General features: G+C 40.5%; 2 protein-coding genes across 5 annotated transcripts in view; one reads left to right on the forward strand and one right to left on the reverse strand.

The window, feature by feature from the left end:
- The window catches only part of LOC120736505 (ras-related protein Rab-26), a 120,241-nt gene that overhangs the window by 10,829 nt on the left and 92,111 nt on the right, over positions 1–17,301 (reverse strand). The window lies entirely within an intron of this gene.
- Positions 12,181–15,280, forward strand: LOC120736504. 2 transcript variants are annotated; one of them, XM_040036686.1, is made up of 3 exons: positions 12,181–12,466; positions 12,988–13,959; positions 14,772–15,280. In XM_040036686.1, exons 2-3 carry the CDS (start codon positions 13,014–13,016, stop codon positions 14,831–14,833), a joined length of 1,008 nt encoding a protein of 335 aa, XP_039892620.1. In that variant the 5' UTR covers positions 12,181–12,466; positions 12,988–13,013; the 3' UTR covers positions 14,834–15,280. The 2 variants fall into 2 exon arrangements, with proteins under 2 accessions (XP_039892620.1, XP_039892621.1); XM_040036687.1 differs by having other exon boundaries at positions 12,181–12,413.

Consider the following 17,301-nt stretch of genomic DNA (forward strand, 5'->3'; position numbering starts at 1 on the left):
TAAACAGCTTGAAGTAGCAGTTTATCCTCAACCAGGAACGGGCAAACCTTTTCTGACTGAGAACCACAATCTAGGACTAGGAGGAGCCAATTCTCAGCCAGCCACTTCAAGAAAGCCAACAAGACCACATTATTCTTAAAAAGCAGAGACTTTGTTCGAGACCACCAAACTAGATCGCCTCTGATGCTTGCCTCTGGCTACAAATCCTGTCCGATATAATTGGAAATACTGACAGTAACAGTACATTGTAATGATTATCCAGTACACTGGACAACCACTGGGCCTTTATGTGAAACTGATGTGCGCTTCAGTGGACAGGTGTTATGAATATATAACTCCTGGTGCACATCCTTTTTAAAGCAATCACTGCAACCTCATAGATATGCTGTGTATGTTGTGACACCTACAAGTTAGTTCACACCATTATCAAATGTAACTAATTTGATAGGTGAATATGGCATTCGGTGTCTCTCATATATCAAAGATGTGATGTGTCTATTATAATGTGCATGAACTGGTCATTTGTTCAGTACAAATACTGCAATTTTGTTAAAATGTACACTTTAATTTTCATTTTAAATACTGACAAATTCGGAAAGAGTTCCACTCTTCTCCCATACGTCTACTGTCCCTTATCTTTCAAGGTGCACTTGTTGAATTTTTATAATGATAATGATATTTCCTTGTTGGAATATCTTCTGTCCATGATTTATGACGGCAATCTGATGGCAGTGAGCCTCACATCATATAGCAAACACTCTCCCTATTTGTTGGTCTATTTAAGATTTGAACTTTCCCATCTCCCCCTTTAAAATGCCAATGCTGCTGCTGCAATTTTGCCTGCTCTTTCAGTCTGTCCATCACCCTTAAACATAGAAAAACTGCTGTGGTGTAACTTATTTGCAGGGATTGATGATTTTGGAGCCTTGATGACAACAATAACTAGCTATATTCTGCATCTTAACTAAAGGAAACATCTAATTAACACATCTGAACTTTGTAACAAGCCAAAGAGCTGGAAAATCAATTGAAAATTCAAGTCAGTGATTTCTTTAAATGTTCTTTCTTTAAATCTTTCTAATCTTCTGCCATGTTTGCATTAGGAGACATGAAACCTTCCACCAATAACATTGATGCAATAATTAGCAACTCATGAAGTACCTACATACAACTATATAAAGATAAGACACATTAAAGTATTGTGGGTGATTTTGAAACCGAAGGAGCAATGCAATCAAAGCTCTTTATTGGGATCCATATGAATATAAACCTTTCATCAGCCAAAGATAAAAAAGCAGCAGGTTTGTTAGCAGGTGGTCTCTGCCAGAAACAGGATGCATATTTTATTTATTACTTTTATTTGATTTTATCTAAAGTCCCATCCACTTCAAAAGTTTATGAATACCTTTTGGAGATAGGAAAACAGGATTATTAACACAGGCGATAATGATTTACAGTAATGCGGTTAGCTGGCCTACTTTCATGTTTCCAATTAGCCCAGGTGATTATGAAAACCATTTCAGCCGTGGTAATTACTAACCCCTAGTCTACGGGCTTTTGTGTGATTAAATCTAAATCCAGTCTGTTTTTTCCAACTTACAGATTTTCTTAGGTTGTGAATTTTTAAGAGGGTGTAGATACTTAATAATGAGCCACAGAGGATAACAAGATTTGTATTAGCTTTTCTTATTTTCTGTTCACAGACAATCCTAAAGGACTGCAAGATACTGTGAGAGTCTTCTATTAAGCCTAAGGATAACTATGAGCAGAATCTGAGAGCTTGTGCAACATTTAAAAGTATCTGTGCTGTCTGAAAGAGGAGAACATGAAGGTTACACTGTTGTCAAATAAAAAGGGAATTAATTTCATCAGCACAATGGTGACATGCGGTACGTCCTTCATGGCAGCATCCACAAAAAAGATGCATGCTGTCTTTTCTCAACACACTATGAAGAGAACATTCTTCATGAAGGACAGTGTTACCTTAAAAAACCTGAGAAACTAATTTGCAAAAACAAAGAAGAGAACTGTGCCGGTGATGCAAATAAAAAGCAATCAAAAAGGTCTTTGGTTACATGCACATGTTTCCCTATTCAGATTAAAAGGTTTTCAAATCAACTGGCGCCTTTAATTGGAGCAGTGTGACCTGGCATAAAAGTGATGAATATGTCATGCATTTGTCTTCTGCTTTGGCACAGCATTAATCAACACCCAGAAGATGGATATCTATCATCTGCTGAGTGCACTAGTTGTCATTAATGTGTTCCTCTTGATTTATTAGCATACATACAATGTATGCCATCAAAGAGAAAAGGGTTAATACAGACGTTTATGAGAGTCAGCAAATCACAATAAATTTGGCATAAAGAAGGGTAGCTTTAAAGGTACAGTGTGTAAAATCTCTCTACCAGAGGTCAGTAGATATCAGATTGCAGTCAAATTAATTCTGTTTTCTTACCCCTCCCACCATTCAGCTGTAGTGAGTGCAGGATGTCAGTCCACTGTTGACCTCATGTGTCAATCCATAGTTTTCACATGACGTCAGTACTGCAGTCCTTTGCCCTCCAGCCACCCTTTGAACCTTAACCTCTCCTAACCCGGCCTTACAGGCCAAATCATACCAATCCCTGCTTCTCCACTGCATTCAGTAGTGGCCCATACTTTGAAAGCTTTCATCCTGACAGCATCGTAAGGTGAGCAATTCTCTGTAACATACACCTAGTGTCGTCAAACTGGAGCTCTGGCAGAGACGTCACCATTTTCATGGATTTAAACAAAGCTGCTGGGGCAGAATATGGAACACCCAACCTAAAATTTGTAGTTTCTTTTCATATCTTCATTTTTTCTCCATTGATAGATATTTTATGTAGTCTTAAAATACCTACTGTCCTAAAACACTTTTGTCCTAAAATACTACAGACTGTCTATACTATCCATCACGATGGAATCATTTTTTGCCTTCCACGATAGAGTCAGTCACATGACTGAAAACTATAGAAATGTGTCCATGTCTATTTACCAAGGGGTGGATGTGAAACTTGTGAAACAGTCCAATGTGAGTTGATAAGTCAGTAAAGCTCACTTTTGTCCACTAACACCAAAACTAAGTTATTGAGGATAACCTGAACCTCTCTGTTGGTAAGCGCTGCTATTTTTTGCCACTGTTTGCTGCTCTTAGCCTCTATTAGCAACTCTTTTCTGTGGCTGGTAAAACATTTTTGGTCATACAGATACAGTCACTTAAAATCATTGATAGGACCACAAAGGATCCTGGTGGAATCCTGACCGATTGCCGACTGACAACAACTTCTCACTCCCAAAGCGTAATATTTTACACTAGGTGACAAATCGTCAACATATTACGCGTCCGGCACCCAACACGTCCTTAAATGACGAGATCGGACAAACAAGGAAACATGAGAACTGTCTGGAATCAATCTACACATGTTCGTTCATTTTACTTAAATCGCTTTGGAAAACACTATTTAACGTCATTAAAGTGCTGGTTAAGGTTAGGGATAAGGTGGTTAGAGCTGGAATACATGGCTGAAACATGTATTACCGCGGGACCGTCATTGTACTGGATTTCACCCATAAGAACAGGCTGCGACTGATGGATGACCGTAATGAGATCTCCCGCCTGTGACGTGGATGATGCAACCATGAGTAGTAACACCACTAAGTGACCATTAGGAAAACTGGCAGTAATGTCTTGTGTATCCACCAGGGGGAGCAGTGTGGTGCATTCATTTACAGGCTTGCTACACTATGTATTTATACTCTTTTAATTTGTTCAGGGATTCCTTTTTTATGACAGAATCAGCCTTTCCATAAAATATTAATACAGATATATGTTTGCAGCAAATAAAATGCAGGTTGTGCACACCGAACAAGTTGGACAGAAAGTGATGCTTGCATTGATTATGATTATTGCTGAACTGCGTTTCTGAACATGAAATAACAGCGATTATTTCATTGCACTGCTAATGTTCTTATATGAAATGCATTACTTTTACATTAACTACATTAATTTTAAGATCCCGTTTTTAAAAGTATGCAGAGTATTTTACTAAAACTGCTGCTAATACATCTGCAAAATTTATAACATAGTGTAACTTAAAAATATGTAGGAGTAGTTTGTACTTGGTGGAAAGATCAAGTCACAACGGAAACAGTTTTCGGTGCAGAGCTGCCTTCATGAAAACTCCGACATCTGAACATCAGTCTTTTTTTATCTTGTGGTAACTGTGAGAGTATGTACTCTCCTCCTTGAAACAATTCACATAGTAGTACAGACTGCATTTTGTTGGTAGTCTTCTAATGCCCGGTGTTTGTGAAAGCACCATGAGGTTGCTTTGTTTATTTGCGCAGATTTCCAAAGACAGGGCCCAACCCTCATAAAAACCCCAAATAGCTGATAAGAGTTACACACCCACGCTCATCTATCAAGTTAACACTGGTCTAATACACTTAGCTTGAAAAACATTCCCCTCCCAGGTAAAAGGGCAAAACTGGAAATGATTTAAAAAGCAGCCAATGTCCAAAGAACAGCTTTGAAACACCTTCATAAACCTGGAGAGAACTTAACAAATGAAAAACTAGGTGGAAGTCTGGCCTCTCTTATGAGAAATATAGAGAAATGATGGGTTGCTCAAGACATTTGCACAATATGAGACTTTAAAGAAATCTAAAGAATAAATGAAAATATTTGTAAGTTGCATCCAAGCAGAAAAAATGATGTGACATGTTTATAATGGAAGGTAGATACACCCCAAGGTAAGAAGGGGGACACATACAGGGAGTGCAGAATTATTAGGCAAGTTGTATTTTTGAGGAATAATTTTATTATTGAACAACAACCATGTTCTCAATGAACCCAAAAAACTCATTAATATCAAAGCTGAATGTTTTTGGAAGTAGTTTTTAGTTTGTTTTTAGTTTTAGCTATTTTAGGGGGATATCTGTGTGTGCAGGTGACTATTACTGTGCATAATTATTAGGCAACTTAACAAAAAACAAATATATACCCATTTCAATTATTTACTTTTACCAGTGAAACCAATATAACATCTCCACATTCACAAATATACATTTCTGACATTCAAAAACAAAACAAAAACAAATCAGCGACCAATATAGCCACCTTTCTTTGCAAGGACACTCAAAAGCCTGCCATCCATGGATTCTGTCAGTGTTTTGATCTGTTCACCATCAACATTGCGTGCAGCAGCAACCACAGCCTCCCAGACACTGTTCAGAGAGGTGTACTGTTTTCCCTCCTTGTAAATCTCACATTTGATGATGGACCACAGGTTCTCAATGGGGTTCAGATCAGGTGAACAAGGAGGCCATGTCATTAGTTTTTCTTCTTTTATACCCTTTCTTGCCAGCCACGCTGTGGAGTACTTGGACGCGTGTGATGGAGCATTGTCCTGCATGAAAATCATGTTTTTCTTGAAGGATGCAGACTTCTTCCTGTACCACTGCTTGAAGAAGGTGTCTTCCAGAAACTGGCAGTGGGACTGGGAGTTGAGCTTGACTCCATCCTCAACCCGAAAAGGCCCCACAAGCTCATCTTTGATGATACCAGCCCAAACCAGTACTCCACCTCCACCTTGCTGGCGTCTGAGTCGGACTGGAGCTCTCTGCCCTTTACCAATGCAGCCACGGGCCCATCCATCTGGCCCATCAAGATTCACTCTCATTTCATCAGTCCATAAAACCTTAGTAAAACCAGTCTTGAGATATTTCTTGGCCCAGTCTTGACGTTTCAGCTTGTGTGTCTTGTTCAGTGGTGGTCGTCTTTCAGCCTTTCTTACCTTGGCCATGTCTCTGAGTATTGCACACCTTGTGCTTTTGGGCACTCCAGTGATGTTGCAGCTCTGAAATATGGCCAAACTGGTGGCAAGTGGCATCTTGGCAGCTGCACGCTTGACTTTTCTCAGTTCATGGGCAGTTATTTTGCGCCTTGGTTTTTCCACACGCTTCTTGCGACCTTGTTGACTATTTTGAATGAAACGCTTGATTGTTCGATGATCACGCTTCAGAAGCTTTGCAATTTTGAGACTGCTGCATCCCTCTGCAAGATATCTCACTATTTTTGACTTTTCTGTGCCTGTCAAGTCCTTCTTTTGACCCATTTTGCCAAAGGAAAGGACGTTGCCTAATAATTATGCACACCTGATATAGGGTGTTGATGTCATTAGACCACACCCCTTCTCATTACAGAGATGCACATCACCTAATATGCTTAATTGGTAGTAGGCTTTCGAGCCTATACAGCTTGGAGTAAGACAACATGCATGAAGAGGATGATGTGGACAAAATACTCATTTGCCTAATAATTCTGCACTCCCTGTATGGGCTGACCTCTGGCTGAAAGTGGCAATTTAATCTGTATTAGCTGGCATAGCATTAGCTTATAACTACCTCATGTTGTTTAGTTAGCTCTTTGTCAGCTGTCTGTAGACAGCAGGGTCACATAACTCATCTGCTGGCAATTAGAAATTGCAATATTGAGAATAAATGAGCATTTTATGCACATTTCTGTCTGTTAGAGCCCTGACTACTGTTCAGGAGGTGAGGCTTGAGGCGAGGAGGAAGAGGATGACATTTTATCCAGATGCCAGTCATGCTGTCTCTCGCTTTCTTAGATGATAAAACACAGGTATGGTCCCTCATATCTTTAACCTGAAGGTGCAGACACAAATTAAAAGTTGCCTACAAAGCACACGAACGCCTATCAGTTCTTTCCTCCTCCACCTCTAGTATACTATATATGTGGGCGATCTCTAGCCACATATATAGAACATAATTAGATTATGGAGCAGCGATGTCCGTCTCGGCCCATGTATGGTGGCTACATAATTACAAAGTAATCAATGTATATTTATGAGTACATTCAGGTACAGTCAGTCACTGTACAAAGGGGCAAAAGAGTGATATTAGTGACAGAGGCTGAAATGAGAGGCCGTACCAAGGCCCAGTATAAGAGTAATTTTAAACTGTAAACAAATATCAGAATAAGAATACTTTATTGATCCCTAGGGAAAATTATTTTTCGTTACAGTGCTCCATTATAAACAAACATTAACAGAGACAGACAACACACTAACTAAGAATAGCACAATATATACATAAAAGTCACTTATTAATAAATATGGAGCTTGAGCTGAGTATAATAGGTGTGCTTTAGGAGTTTGCCTTTAAAACAAACAAATCCGCTCTTCAGCTTTGAAGCTGCCACTTTTAGAAATGTATGTCCCAACACATTTACATTAAAAAAAAGCTATCTGCATATTTTCTGGAGTGACGTAAAACAATTTCTTCTTGCTGACATTAAAATCAGGAAATGATGTATCCCACGGCATTTTTTAATGTTAGCAATAATATCTCAAATACACTTCCAAGAACTCCTCCAAAAACCCTGCCGACGTGTCCCTGGCTGTCATGCTCACATTACGGTTTCCTCAAAAAATCCGAGGAGTTCCTTTAATCATTTTGCCAGCAAACCTGAGGGGATCAAACTGCCAAATCTCTCAATTTTCTGCAGCGCAATGCTGTGCACACCTCTGTTGATCCTGTTTCTGTGCTCAGCTGTTGTGAACAAACCTCTCTTGTCAACTTCAAGACAAACATCTTCAGTTTTCCCACATTATTTATGAATGCTGTATTTTACAGTACTGGACCTTACATTGTTTGGCAGTTTTCTTATTGTTTTGAAAAATTCTCCACAAGAGTGTTACCAGTGATGTGTGACACAGAAAGTGATATAACCCCAAACATAACACAAATAGAAAGAGCCAGCTGGGCACAGAAATACCGTTAACATTTCAAGCATCAATAAGCACACATTGACTGAGCAGGAAGCGAGGCAAATATTTTTCATTGCTACTGGATGAAACAGGAAGGAAAAAAAGGTTAGGTGTCTCGCACATGCATTTCCTTCCCCCCCCCTTGTGTGTATCATCAAGAAACGACTACTCCGAGCAGCAGTAATCCTCGTTCTCGTCTGTAGATTTACAGTGTCCTGTGAGGTTTACATCGCTTCATTACGCCAAGATTAATGTACTGAGCTCTGACCTAGCAGACCCAGCTCCCAACAACACGCGAACCTGCCAATTACTCACACAGCCTTGAATGATCCCGGCAGTCTGTGGGTGGATTATGGGGAAGTGAGGGAAGGAACGCTGCTTCTGAAGTGAAGGGATCAAACTTCAAAGGAATCGCTGTCGATGCTGAGCGTTAAGAGTTCCTGCAGTACGTGCGAACATGTGTGAAAACACATGTAGTGTACATGTGACGGCTTGTAACACGTGGGCAAGATTTACAGCCTTGATAAAGATTTCAGTTTGACACTTTGTGTACAACTGCAGAGTCTGTACAAAGAGTCATGGGAGACTGGCACTCCCTGGACGCTCTGTTTGAGGGTTATACTGAATGTCCTGACTGTGGTTTTCACTTTGTGGGCTGCTTAGCATTGGTGTTCAAAAAAAAAGAAAGAGGTAAACAACTTCAAAATGTTACTGCACACCATGCTAAGAAAAAAGGGCAGCAGTCGCTAGAAGTCAGCGGATCATGCCAGGGTGTAATTTGAATATTGCTACAGCTTCCTTGAACCTTGTAAATCTCTTCCAAATACAAAACTGTCATCTGGTGTTTCCAAAATTCACCTCGCTCATGACAGACTCATCAAAATACGATGTCACTGTGATTAGCAATTCTGATATTCACAGAAAAGCAGGTATAGATAATTCTCCACAAACATGCCCTATAAACAGTACAGTCTCAGCGGTATGTGAAATACTTATGAACTGCTATCTATAGATTTGTGGTCTTGGACACAAATTTCCATTGTTTTCATTTTCTCTTACTGGGCGGTTTAATATGGTTTGCTTCTGATGTCAGACAAAAAAGTTTCGACAGGACAAGAGAGTCTGAATCTGGGGGTTGTGAGAGATTTATGAAGGCTTTGGTCATTTCACCCCTCAAAGCAACAACTACACAGTGTGTTAGAATAGAAAAGGCCTTTATTGTCATTATATATTTACCATTATGTATATAGTTTGAGTTTTACTTGCATTTTAATTTATTTTCTTTGCTTTTTCTTTACATTTGTTTTTGGTTAGGGTTAGGCAGTGAAACTTACGAGGAAGCACTTGGTGACACTGGGAAGGAAAAACTTCCTTTTGACTAGGGATGGGTATCGTTTAGGTTTTATCCGATACCAGTACCAAACCGGTACTTTTGAAACGGTGCCGGTGCTTAAACGGTGCTCAAAACAGTGCTTAAAGAATGGAGAACACAAACTTTGTCCAAAAACCTCTCATGTTTAGCTGTTTTCCACTTTTTCTTTGGTCATTTTAGCCTTTTTGGCCAGGGTGAAGGGAGCATCTGCCATCAAACAAGAAGACAGCCGCATGTAACTACGACGGTGTTTGCTAGTTCACCTTAAATGCATTAATGTAATAACGTGGTTAGCCTACTCAGCGTAAATTACACACGAACAACATTAAGCTACTCACGCAGAGAAGAACGGCTGCTGCGGCCATCATCACCAGTCATCATTTCTGCTACACTGGCAGGGCTAGGGGCCAGGACTCTCCTCTTCGGGTTTTTGGGGGATGTTGCTAACTCCGGGTCCGATAACAGGCAACCCACCCGCAGTAGATGTGCTCGGTGTGAGGTCTTGCAGCAAGCTATCAAATACGGTGCATTTCTCGGCTTTTAACAAAATGCTATGCGTCGCCAGGTGTTTCATCAGATTCGAGGTGTTACCTCCTTTGCACAGTATCACCTTAAAGCACTTGTTGAAGGCTGCTGGGTTTGCATCTTTTGCTGTGAAGTACAGCCAGACCTTTGACCCTTCGCCTTGGGCATTTTTAATCTGTAGCTCTGCTCTAAAAGAACGTACGTACCTGGGCCCGCCTACTACGCTTGCAAAGGTAAAATGATTGGCTAGAATCCAAAGTGTATGACATCTCAGGGAAAAAAAAGCACCGAAACCGAAATGTGCGCTGCTTTTCGGTCTGGTTACTGCCATAATGGTACCGGATACCGGTACCCATCCCTACTTTTGACAGGAAGTAAGCCCTGACAAAACCAGGCTCAGGGAGGAGTAGCCATCTGGGCAGATGGCCTGCCTACTACAGATACCTTACTGACAACTTAAGGACCCAGCACACAATATATTCCTCCACGCATGACTTTTCAATTTTATTTTGGTAGTCTGAACATTTGATTTGGGACATGCAAAAATAACGCATCTTCCTTTGTTATTTAGCACTTTTAGCAAGTAGAGTGTTGTCATGTGCTCTCTCTTCACTATTGTGACTGGTAAACGGTCAAAAATGTGGCTCTTCCATGGCAAACAAAAAATGCCATCTGAATTCTCATGGGACTTCATTATGTTATTTTCAGCTGTTTCCTTTCTAGACTAAGGCAGGGGTGGGCAATTCCAGGCCTCGAGGGCTGGTGTCCTGCAGGTTTTAGATCTTGGGTCAATCACACCTGAATCACATGATTAGTTCGTTACCAGGCCTCTGGAGAACTTCAGGACATGTTGAGGAGCTAATTTAGCCATTTAAATCAGCTGTGTTGGTTCAAGGACACATCTAAAACCTGCAGGGACACCGGCCCTCGAGGCCTGGAGTTGCCCACCCCTGGACTAAGGTGTTACTTAGTAAAGCTATACTGATGTAATCCCAGTAGATGATATTTTGCTATTCCTGTGTTCAATTCTAAACACTCAAATCTGATCTTGGACCTGCTGCTTCTAATGTCTGACAAGAATTCATTTTTAACTGTGACAAATCTGTCGATCTAATGCACTCCCATCCTTCACCTCTACTGCAGCTCTTTTAGTGTTTCATCTATGTGTCACACTCCTCATTCTCACTTCTTTACTTCTTCTCCACTCCTGTGCTGCTCATAAAAAGCAGGCAATGAAATTTGTCAGTGTGTAATGATCAGATGCTACGCAGATTATATGTCAACATCAGCTTATTTGAACACATCGACATATCAGTGACGTACTGATCCACCCCATAAGGGATAAATGTGCCATGTGCCATCTTACAGATGATTTACATTAATATAATGATCAGGTGTAACTTGGAAGTCCCTGCTTTGTTGTAATAAGAATATTTCCAAACCAATCACAGAGCCATCTTCACTTCACCACCCTCACTATCTCCTGTTGCTGTGGCAGCAACAGGAGATAGTGAGGGTGGTGAAGATTGCTCCACCTTCTCGTGGCCTCTGGTGCACCTTATGCTATCTGAAGCCTAGTTAACCATTTGTTAACTATTGTTTTTTTGTGTTTGCATGCCAAAAACTATAACTCTGCTGACTTGTTTGGTAGCTTTCTCCAGCACTGTGTAGGCAGAAGAATATATAAAATATTTAATATTAAAAAAAAAAACTTTTTTCTTAATTCATTATTTTTTATTAAAATAATTAGTCATGTAATAAAATAAATTCTGCATATTCATGAAATGATATTGGAAAGATTAGTAAGCAACATTAAAAGTAACATTAATATAAGTAAGTAACATTACCTAATGTTATCAACTGTATACTTATATAAGACAGACGTGCATTAACTAAAGTTAAGATGTGATTCAATGCATCTTTAATGAGGCATAGTAAAACTAATGGCAATTGTCAGGATACTCATAAATGTCACAAATGTCAAAAAGTAACAGTGTTTCCTCTTTGGTATTTTGTGGTCTGGAACAAAGAGAGAGACGAGCTAACTGAGTAATATTACCAGGATTTGAGCATCCACTGCTTGAGTGGTTAAAAATGTCCTTGGCAGCAGCTCCAGGGTTTATGAAGCAGAGATGATTTAAACTCTTGAAAACAAACACCAAAAATCATTGAGAGTGCTTATTTTTGAATATGGTACTCTATATGGGGCACTATGAGGGAGGCTTTCAAAATGGAAAAGCATCAGTGTTCGCCAAAGACTGTGTATTCTTTTTACACATCTTATATATATTCCACACACACACAGTGGAAAAACTCTTTGGCTAAAGATGCTGTAATTATGAAAATAACAGTAAGTCGTATAATTACGATTTCTAGTCTAGTCTCTAGTATACTACCATGGTTAGCTTCTTAGCTTAAATACCTTTCATGTAAACAACTAGACACTGAGAGATGTTGCTCTTACTCCATGCTATTATGAAAGCAGCTGCTCATCAAGCCTGACTGGAGTGTGTGTTTGAGTGCACATGTGCTATTGTGTGTGAAATGAGGACCTGTGTGTGAAATGTGGGTTTCTGGGCGTTAGTTTGGGGAAGCTGTGGTCAGATTTAGGGGAGGAAACACCCATTGAGCTTTATAAAGATAGGAGAGTGAAATAGATTAGCCCAGGCTGAAAGACAACAGCGATCTAAGCAACACCGGAGGTAAACAACATCTTACATTTCATGCTTTGCATTGGATCTCTTTTACTTAAGCTGTAAGTACATTGTAAACATACCGTTGTCATTCATTTCCCAAGAGCTGCACTACGTTAAACTTAACTTCATTTACTAACTTAAGCAATCAGCTTTTATCAGTGAATGTGATGTTTAGTAATTTAATTGCATACTGATGTGGAAAGAAGTAGTTGTTTTGTTTTGTTTTTCAAAGTAGAGGCTAAAGAAACTAATGGTGAAACTCATAAGTAATAAGGTTTGGGTTTAACTGAAGCCAGTTGGTGAACTGAAGGAACACATCTGAGACATTTCATTTTCTATGTGATTGCAGTGTTGAGGCCAATAAAACAGAAGTGTTTCAGCAATTAACTGTCAACAGGAAGATTCACACAGCATATGAGTGTTGACATAGTAGCCACAGTGTCTGTTGTGAAAAGAAAGCTGTTGTGAAACACAAATTTGAGAAGTCAAGACGGGCATCTGCTCTTCCTCTTTTTAACCTTGAAACATCCTAAGTGCCTCCACCCTCTCTCTCTCTATATATATGTGTTTTTCTTCACAGGCTTATCTGCACACTAATGTCCCAAGATGAACAAGACAAAATACCCCAATGCTTGTAACGGCACTGCTACTCCAGCACTTGCCAATGGTATTGATGAGTGGGGCCAGATGAGTCAAAATGTGGTTATAGGGAATCAGGTGATCCTCAGAAAGAAAAACAGAGGGCTCAAAGAGAGGTCACCACACAGCCTGGAGCCCAGCAGAGCGCGTCCTTTGTCAGCAGTGTCCACCTCTAACGTGACAACAAACAAGATCAAGAAGGAACCACAGCCTTCTGAGCGTAGCGCATCGCTCCCGCAAACCCCTGTAGCATCCTGTGATCCAGTGAAACGCTACTCCTGCCCCCCCATGGGGATCTCACCATCACCAAGTCACTCATCTCCCTCCACCTCTTCCACCACCTCATCCTGCTCCTCCCCTCCTCCAGTTAAGACATCGTTTATCATTGGCCACGACCCCCTAGGCTGGAAGTTGCATCCCAAGTCCAGCTCGCTCAACCCCCGAGCTCGTGCTAACAGGCTCTCCCTGCAGATTCCCCTCCCCACAATCCCTGATGTTAACCCTCTGAAACCAGAGCCATTACCTAAAACCAAACCCGCCCTTAAACCCAAACCCTCCCGACGACGCCACTCTGACTCAGAAGCTTTCCTCCAATCTCAGAGGATCCAAATGCCCGCGGTGACGCTGGATGAACTCTGCGCTGTGCATCTTCGCCCGCTTGCCCTTTCAGATGAGTCTGACGATGTGTTCAGTGAGGGGAATGAAAAAGACCCCAGGGCGACCCCTCGCAAAATACCGCCACCCGTTCTGGAAAAAACAGCCATGACTAAACAAATAGCACAACTTATTGCTTACTCACGCCTGGGCTGTAAAAGCGACAAAGATGAAAACATTTATACCAGGATCATAAAGCCAAAACTTAAACATTCACATCAGAGTGTGGACCACAACAGAATACATGCAACAAAAAATGGTAAGTGCTCAAAGAAAATCTCACAATAATCATGCTTATTATGTGTCAAAGGGACAACTCATTAACTTTATAGTAGACTGACTTGTGACAGTGACAGAGCAACAATTCTAATATTCTGGTACAGGCATAACTTTACATCCAGACTAAACTTATTCCTTCTGCATGTCATATGCATGAATAGTAACTTCATCAATATAGAGTTTACATATTAATTGTATGAACCAGTGGGAAGTAATTTGGTGCTATGGGTCGTAATGACGACTGGAACAGTGTTGGTAGCAGTTTGCTTTTCTTCACTGGAACGTTTAATTCCAGCTAATAATTAAAAAAAATGGTATTAGTGTAGTGGAAATACAGTGATTACTTGTGCAATAACATTATATCAAAATCTAGAAACTTTGATCCAACATTGCAAAAGCATATGTTTTAGAGAAACTAATGAAAAGTATAGATACGCAGAGATAGCAACAAAGTTACCTTTGGTGTTGGAGCCTTGACGCAGTAGCTTTGTTTTACAGTGGGGTTAATCCTATCCCTACCCCCATTTAAAGTTTCACTTTTGTTTACTGAATAGTTTTGGGATTTGTTTGGCTTTTTGTCTGATTAAGGTCTAGAGCCAAAAACGTATGCACCTTCATGAAAGTGAATTTGTTACCTCTGAACACGACACATGGCATTGCCCTTGCAGAAGTTCTAAGTGCAGATGTCTGAGTATCTTGATTTCCTTTTGATTGATTTCCTTTATGAGGTGCTGAGATGACATGCAAGCATTTAAGTGGAAATCGATAGTAACATCATCCCCTGTTTTTCAGGCATGCAGCAACTTCACATCAGCTGCGACAGTGAGAGGTCCACCCCACGCTTCCCGGGCTGAGAGATCTAAGAGATAGGAACTGAAAAGACCTCTAATCATTGACTCCACGTCCCATCTATTCTGAATAGAGTAGAATAATTCTTCTTCTCTGTTGAGGAGACTTTTAATTTGTTCTTTTTATCAATTTATGGGGATGAAGTAATAGCTGTATTGGAAAAAACAAGGTGTGCAGATGATGAAATTACTGCAGCTTATAATTACATAAGCATTGCTTACGGTGTAATACTCTGTGGTAAAATCTGAATATATCTATGTAGGCAAGGTGCAATGACAAAGGATAGGGCTAGGTAAACAGGAAATGAGCTGTTCCAGCTGGAGATGCACATACAATTGTATTGCTCATTTTAGCTTCTCAAGTGATGACTTATTAATTGAGCTTTTAAGTATACCTGTATCCTACATGCAATATCTTTATAAATTAAAAAAATCAAATATGATTGAAATTATTGGCTGATCATATGGTCTGATGTTTTTGACACTAAACATGAATTTCACCTGCTATCCTCCCCTTCAGCCTCAGCATATCTTTAATAATATAAAGCACACAAACCTCAGTCTGTTTACCAGCAGAAACACTCACAATGTGAATGTGATGCAGCTAAGAATCGGTCTTCCTTTTCACTGTGCTTTAGCTGGCTGATGTGTATTTAATGCAAGTCCAGCATGCAGCAGCTTACTGAGAAGTTTCAGGAAAGTAGAAGTGAAAAGTAGCGATAAATGCACTTTGTTTAAATGAGAGTATCTAAAAGAAAATTCATTATTGACATTTCTCCTAAACTCCTTGAAATACAGCTGAAAGACTGCATTTTGACCACATCTTGATTGATTTAAAATCCACTGTGGTGGTGTACAGAGGCAAAATTACAAAATATGACTCACTGTTGAGTCACTAAATGAGGTGCATTGTTGTAGGTGGAGGAGGGTACAGACTAAGAATAAGACTGGTAGCAAATAGCGTCTATGGCATTTGAAACAGCTGACTACGTAAAATGACAACTGAACGCCTGAACCTGCTCACCTTTTGTTACCACGGCTTGTTTGAAACCTAATTAGTGTTTACAGTATTCACGTCATCAAATCATGACAGACTGTATATAATAGATGGATGCAGGTGCAGTCAAATGGTAAGTGGCCTGTATTTGTATAGCGCTTTACTTAGTCCCTAAGGACCCCCAAAGCGCTTTACACTACATTCAGTCATCCACCCATTCACACACACATTCACACACACATTCACACACTGGGATTAACTCTATAGCCCAACCAACATATTAGCAACATAATAGTAATGGAATGACTAAATAGTGAAAAGCAGATACACCCCAGGAGAACGAGGGTGTACTTGTAGTGGCTGGGAACTGGCTGACAACCAGTTGGGAGTAGGAAATCTAAGTGGTTGTATCTGTATAATTGCACATAAATGAATATTTAAGAAGTAAAGAAGAGACAGAGGAGCCACCCTTCAACTGTGTTGTAAGTGTTGATGTTGCATAGTTTGTTTACTATGAGGGCACACTGCAATTTCTGTGTAGGCAACTTCTGCTTGGAACACCACAAATACAAAAACCAGCTGAACCAGGCAGAGTTGGCCTGTTGTGACAGTAAAAATGTCAGTAATTTTAAAATTCCACTTATATATATTAAACTACATATAGCAAATGTTGTTTATGTTTTGTGTGCCTGAAAAAATATTGGCTGATATATTGGATTTTTTAATCACACACCCCCAGCATGGCTCCATCTATCCATTTATCTTCTACCTCCCCCAGCTTATCCGGGGGAACACCAAGGTGTTCCCAGGCCATAAACCCAGGACCTCCTCCTGGTGGGACATGCCCGGAACACCTCACACAGGAGGCGCCCAGGAAGCATCCTTATGAGAACCACCTCAACTGGCTCTTTTTGATGTGGAGGAGCAGCGACTCTACTCTGAGCCCCCGCTGGATGGCTGAACTTCTCAGCCTATCTCTACGGGAGAGGCCAGCCACCACTGCTCGTGACCATAGGTGAGGGTAGGGGCGTAGATCAACCGGTAAACTGAGAGCTTTGCTTTTACACTTAGCTCTCTCTTCACCACGACGGACTGGTACAGCGTCTGTATCACTGCAGCCACAGTGTCTGTCGATCTGCTCCCTTCTCCCGTCACTTGTGAACAAGTACCCGAGATACTTAAACTCCTTCATTTGGGAGGAGGCCATCACCCGATGAAGCCAACATAACTACATCATCTGTGAAAAGCAGAGATGAGATTCTGAGACCATCCAAGTGAAAGCTTGGAAAGCACTTGGCTATGCCTAGAAATTCTCTCCATAACAATTATGAAGAGAATCGGCGTCAACCACCGGGAACGAGTCTGACTTATTGCGGACCAAGCTCCTACAACGGTTGTATAAGGATCAGTATCGGCATCAATCTTAAAACCCTTATATCTGTTGGGCTCTAATTAACTCACTTTGGAAGTGGTCATT

The sequence above is a fragment of the Simochromis diagramma genome, unplaced genomic scaffold (assembly GCF_900408965.1).
Source record: "Simochromis diagramma unplaced genomic scaffold, fSimDia1.1 OVJJ01000371.1, whole genome shotgun sequence".
Classification (NCBI taxonomy): Eukaryota; Metazoa; Chordata; class Actinopteri; order Cichliformes; family Cichlidae; genus Simochromis; species Simochromis diagramma.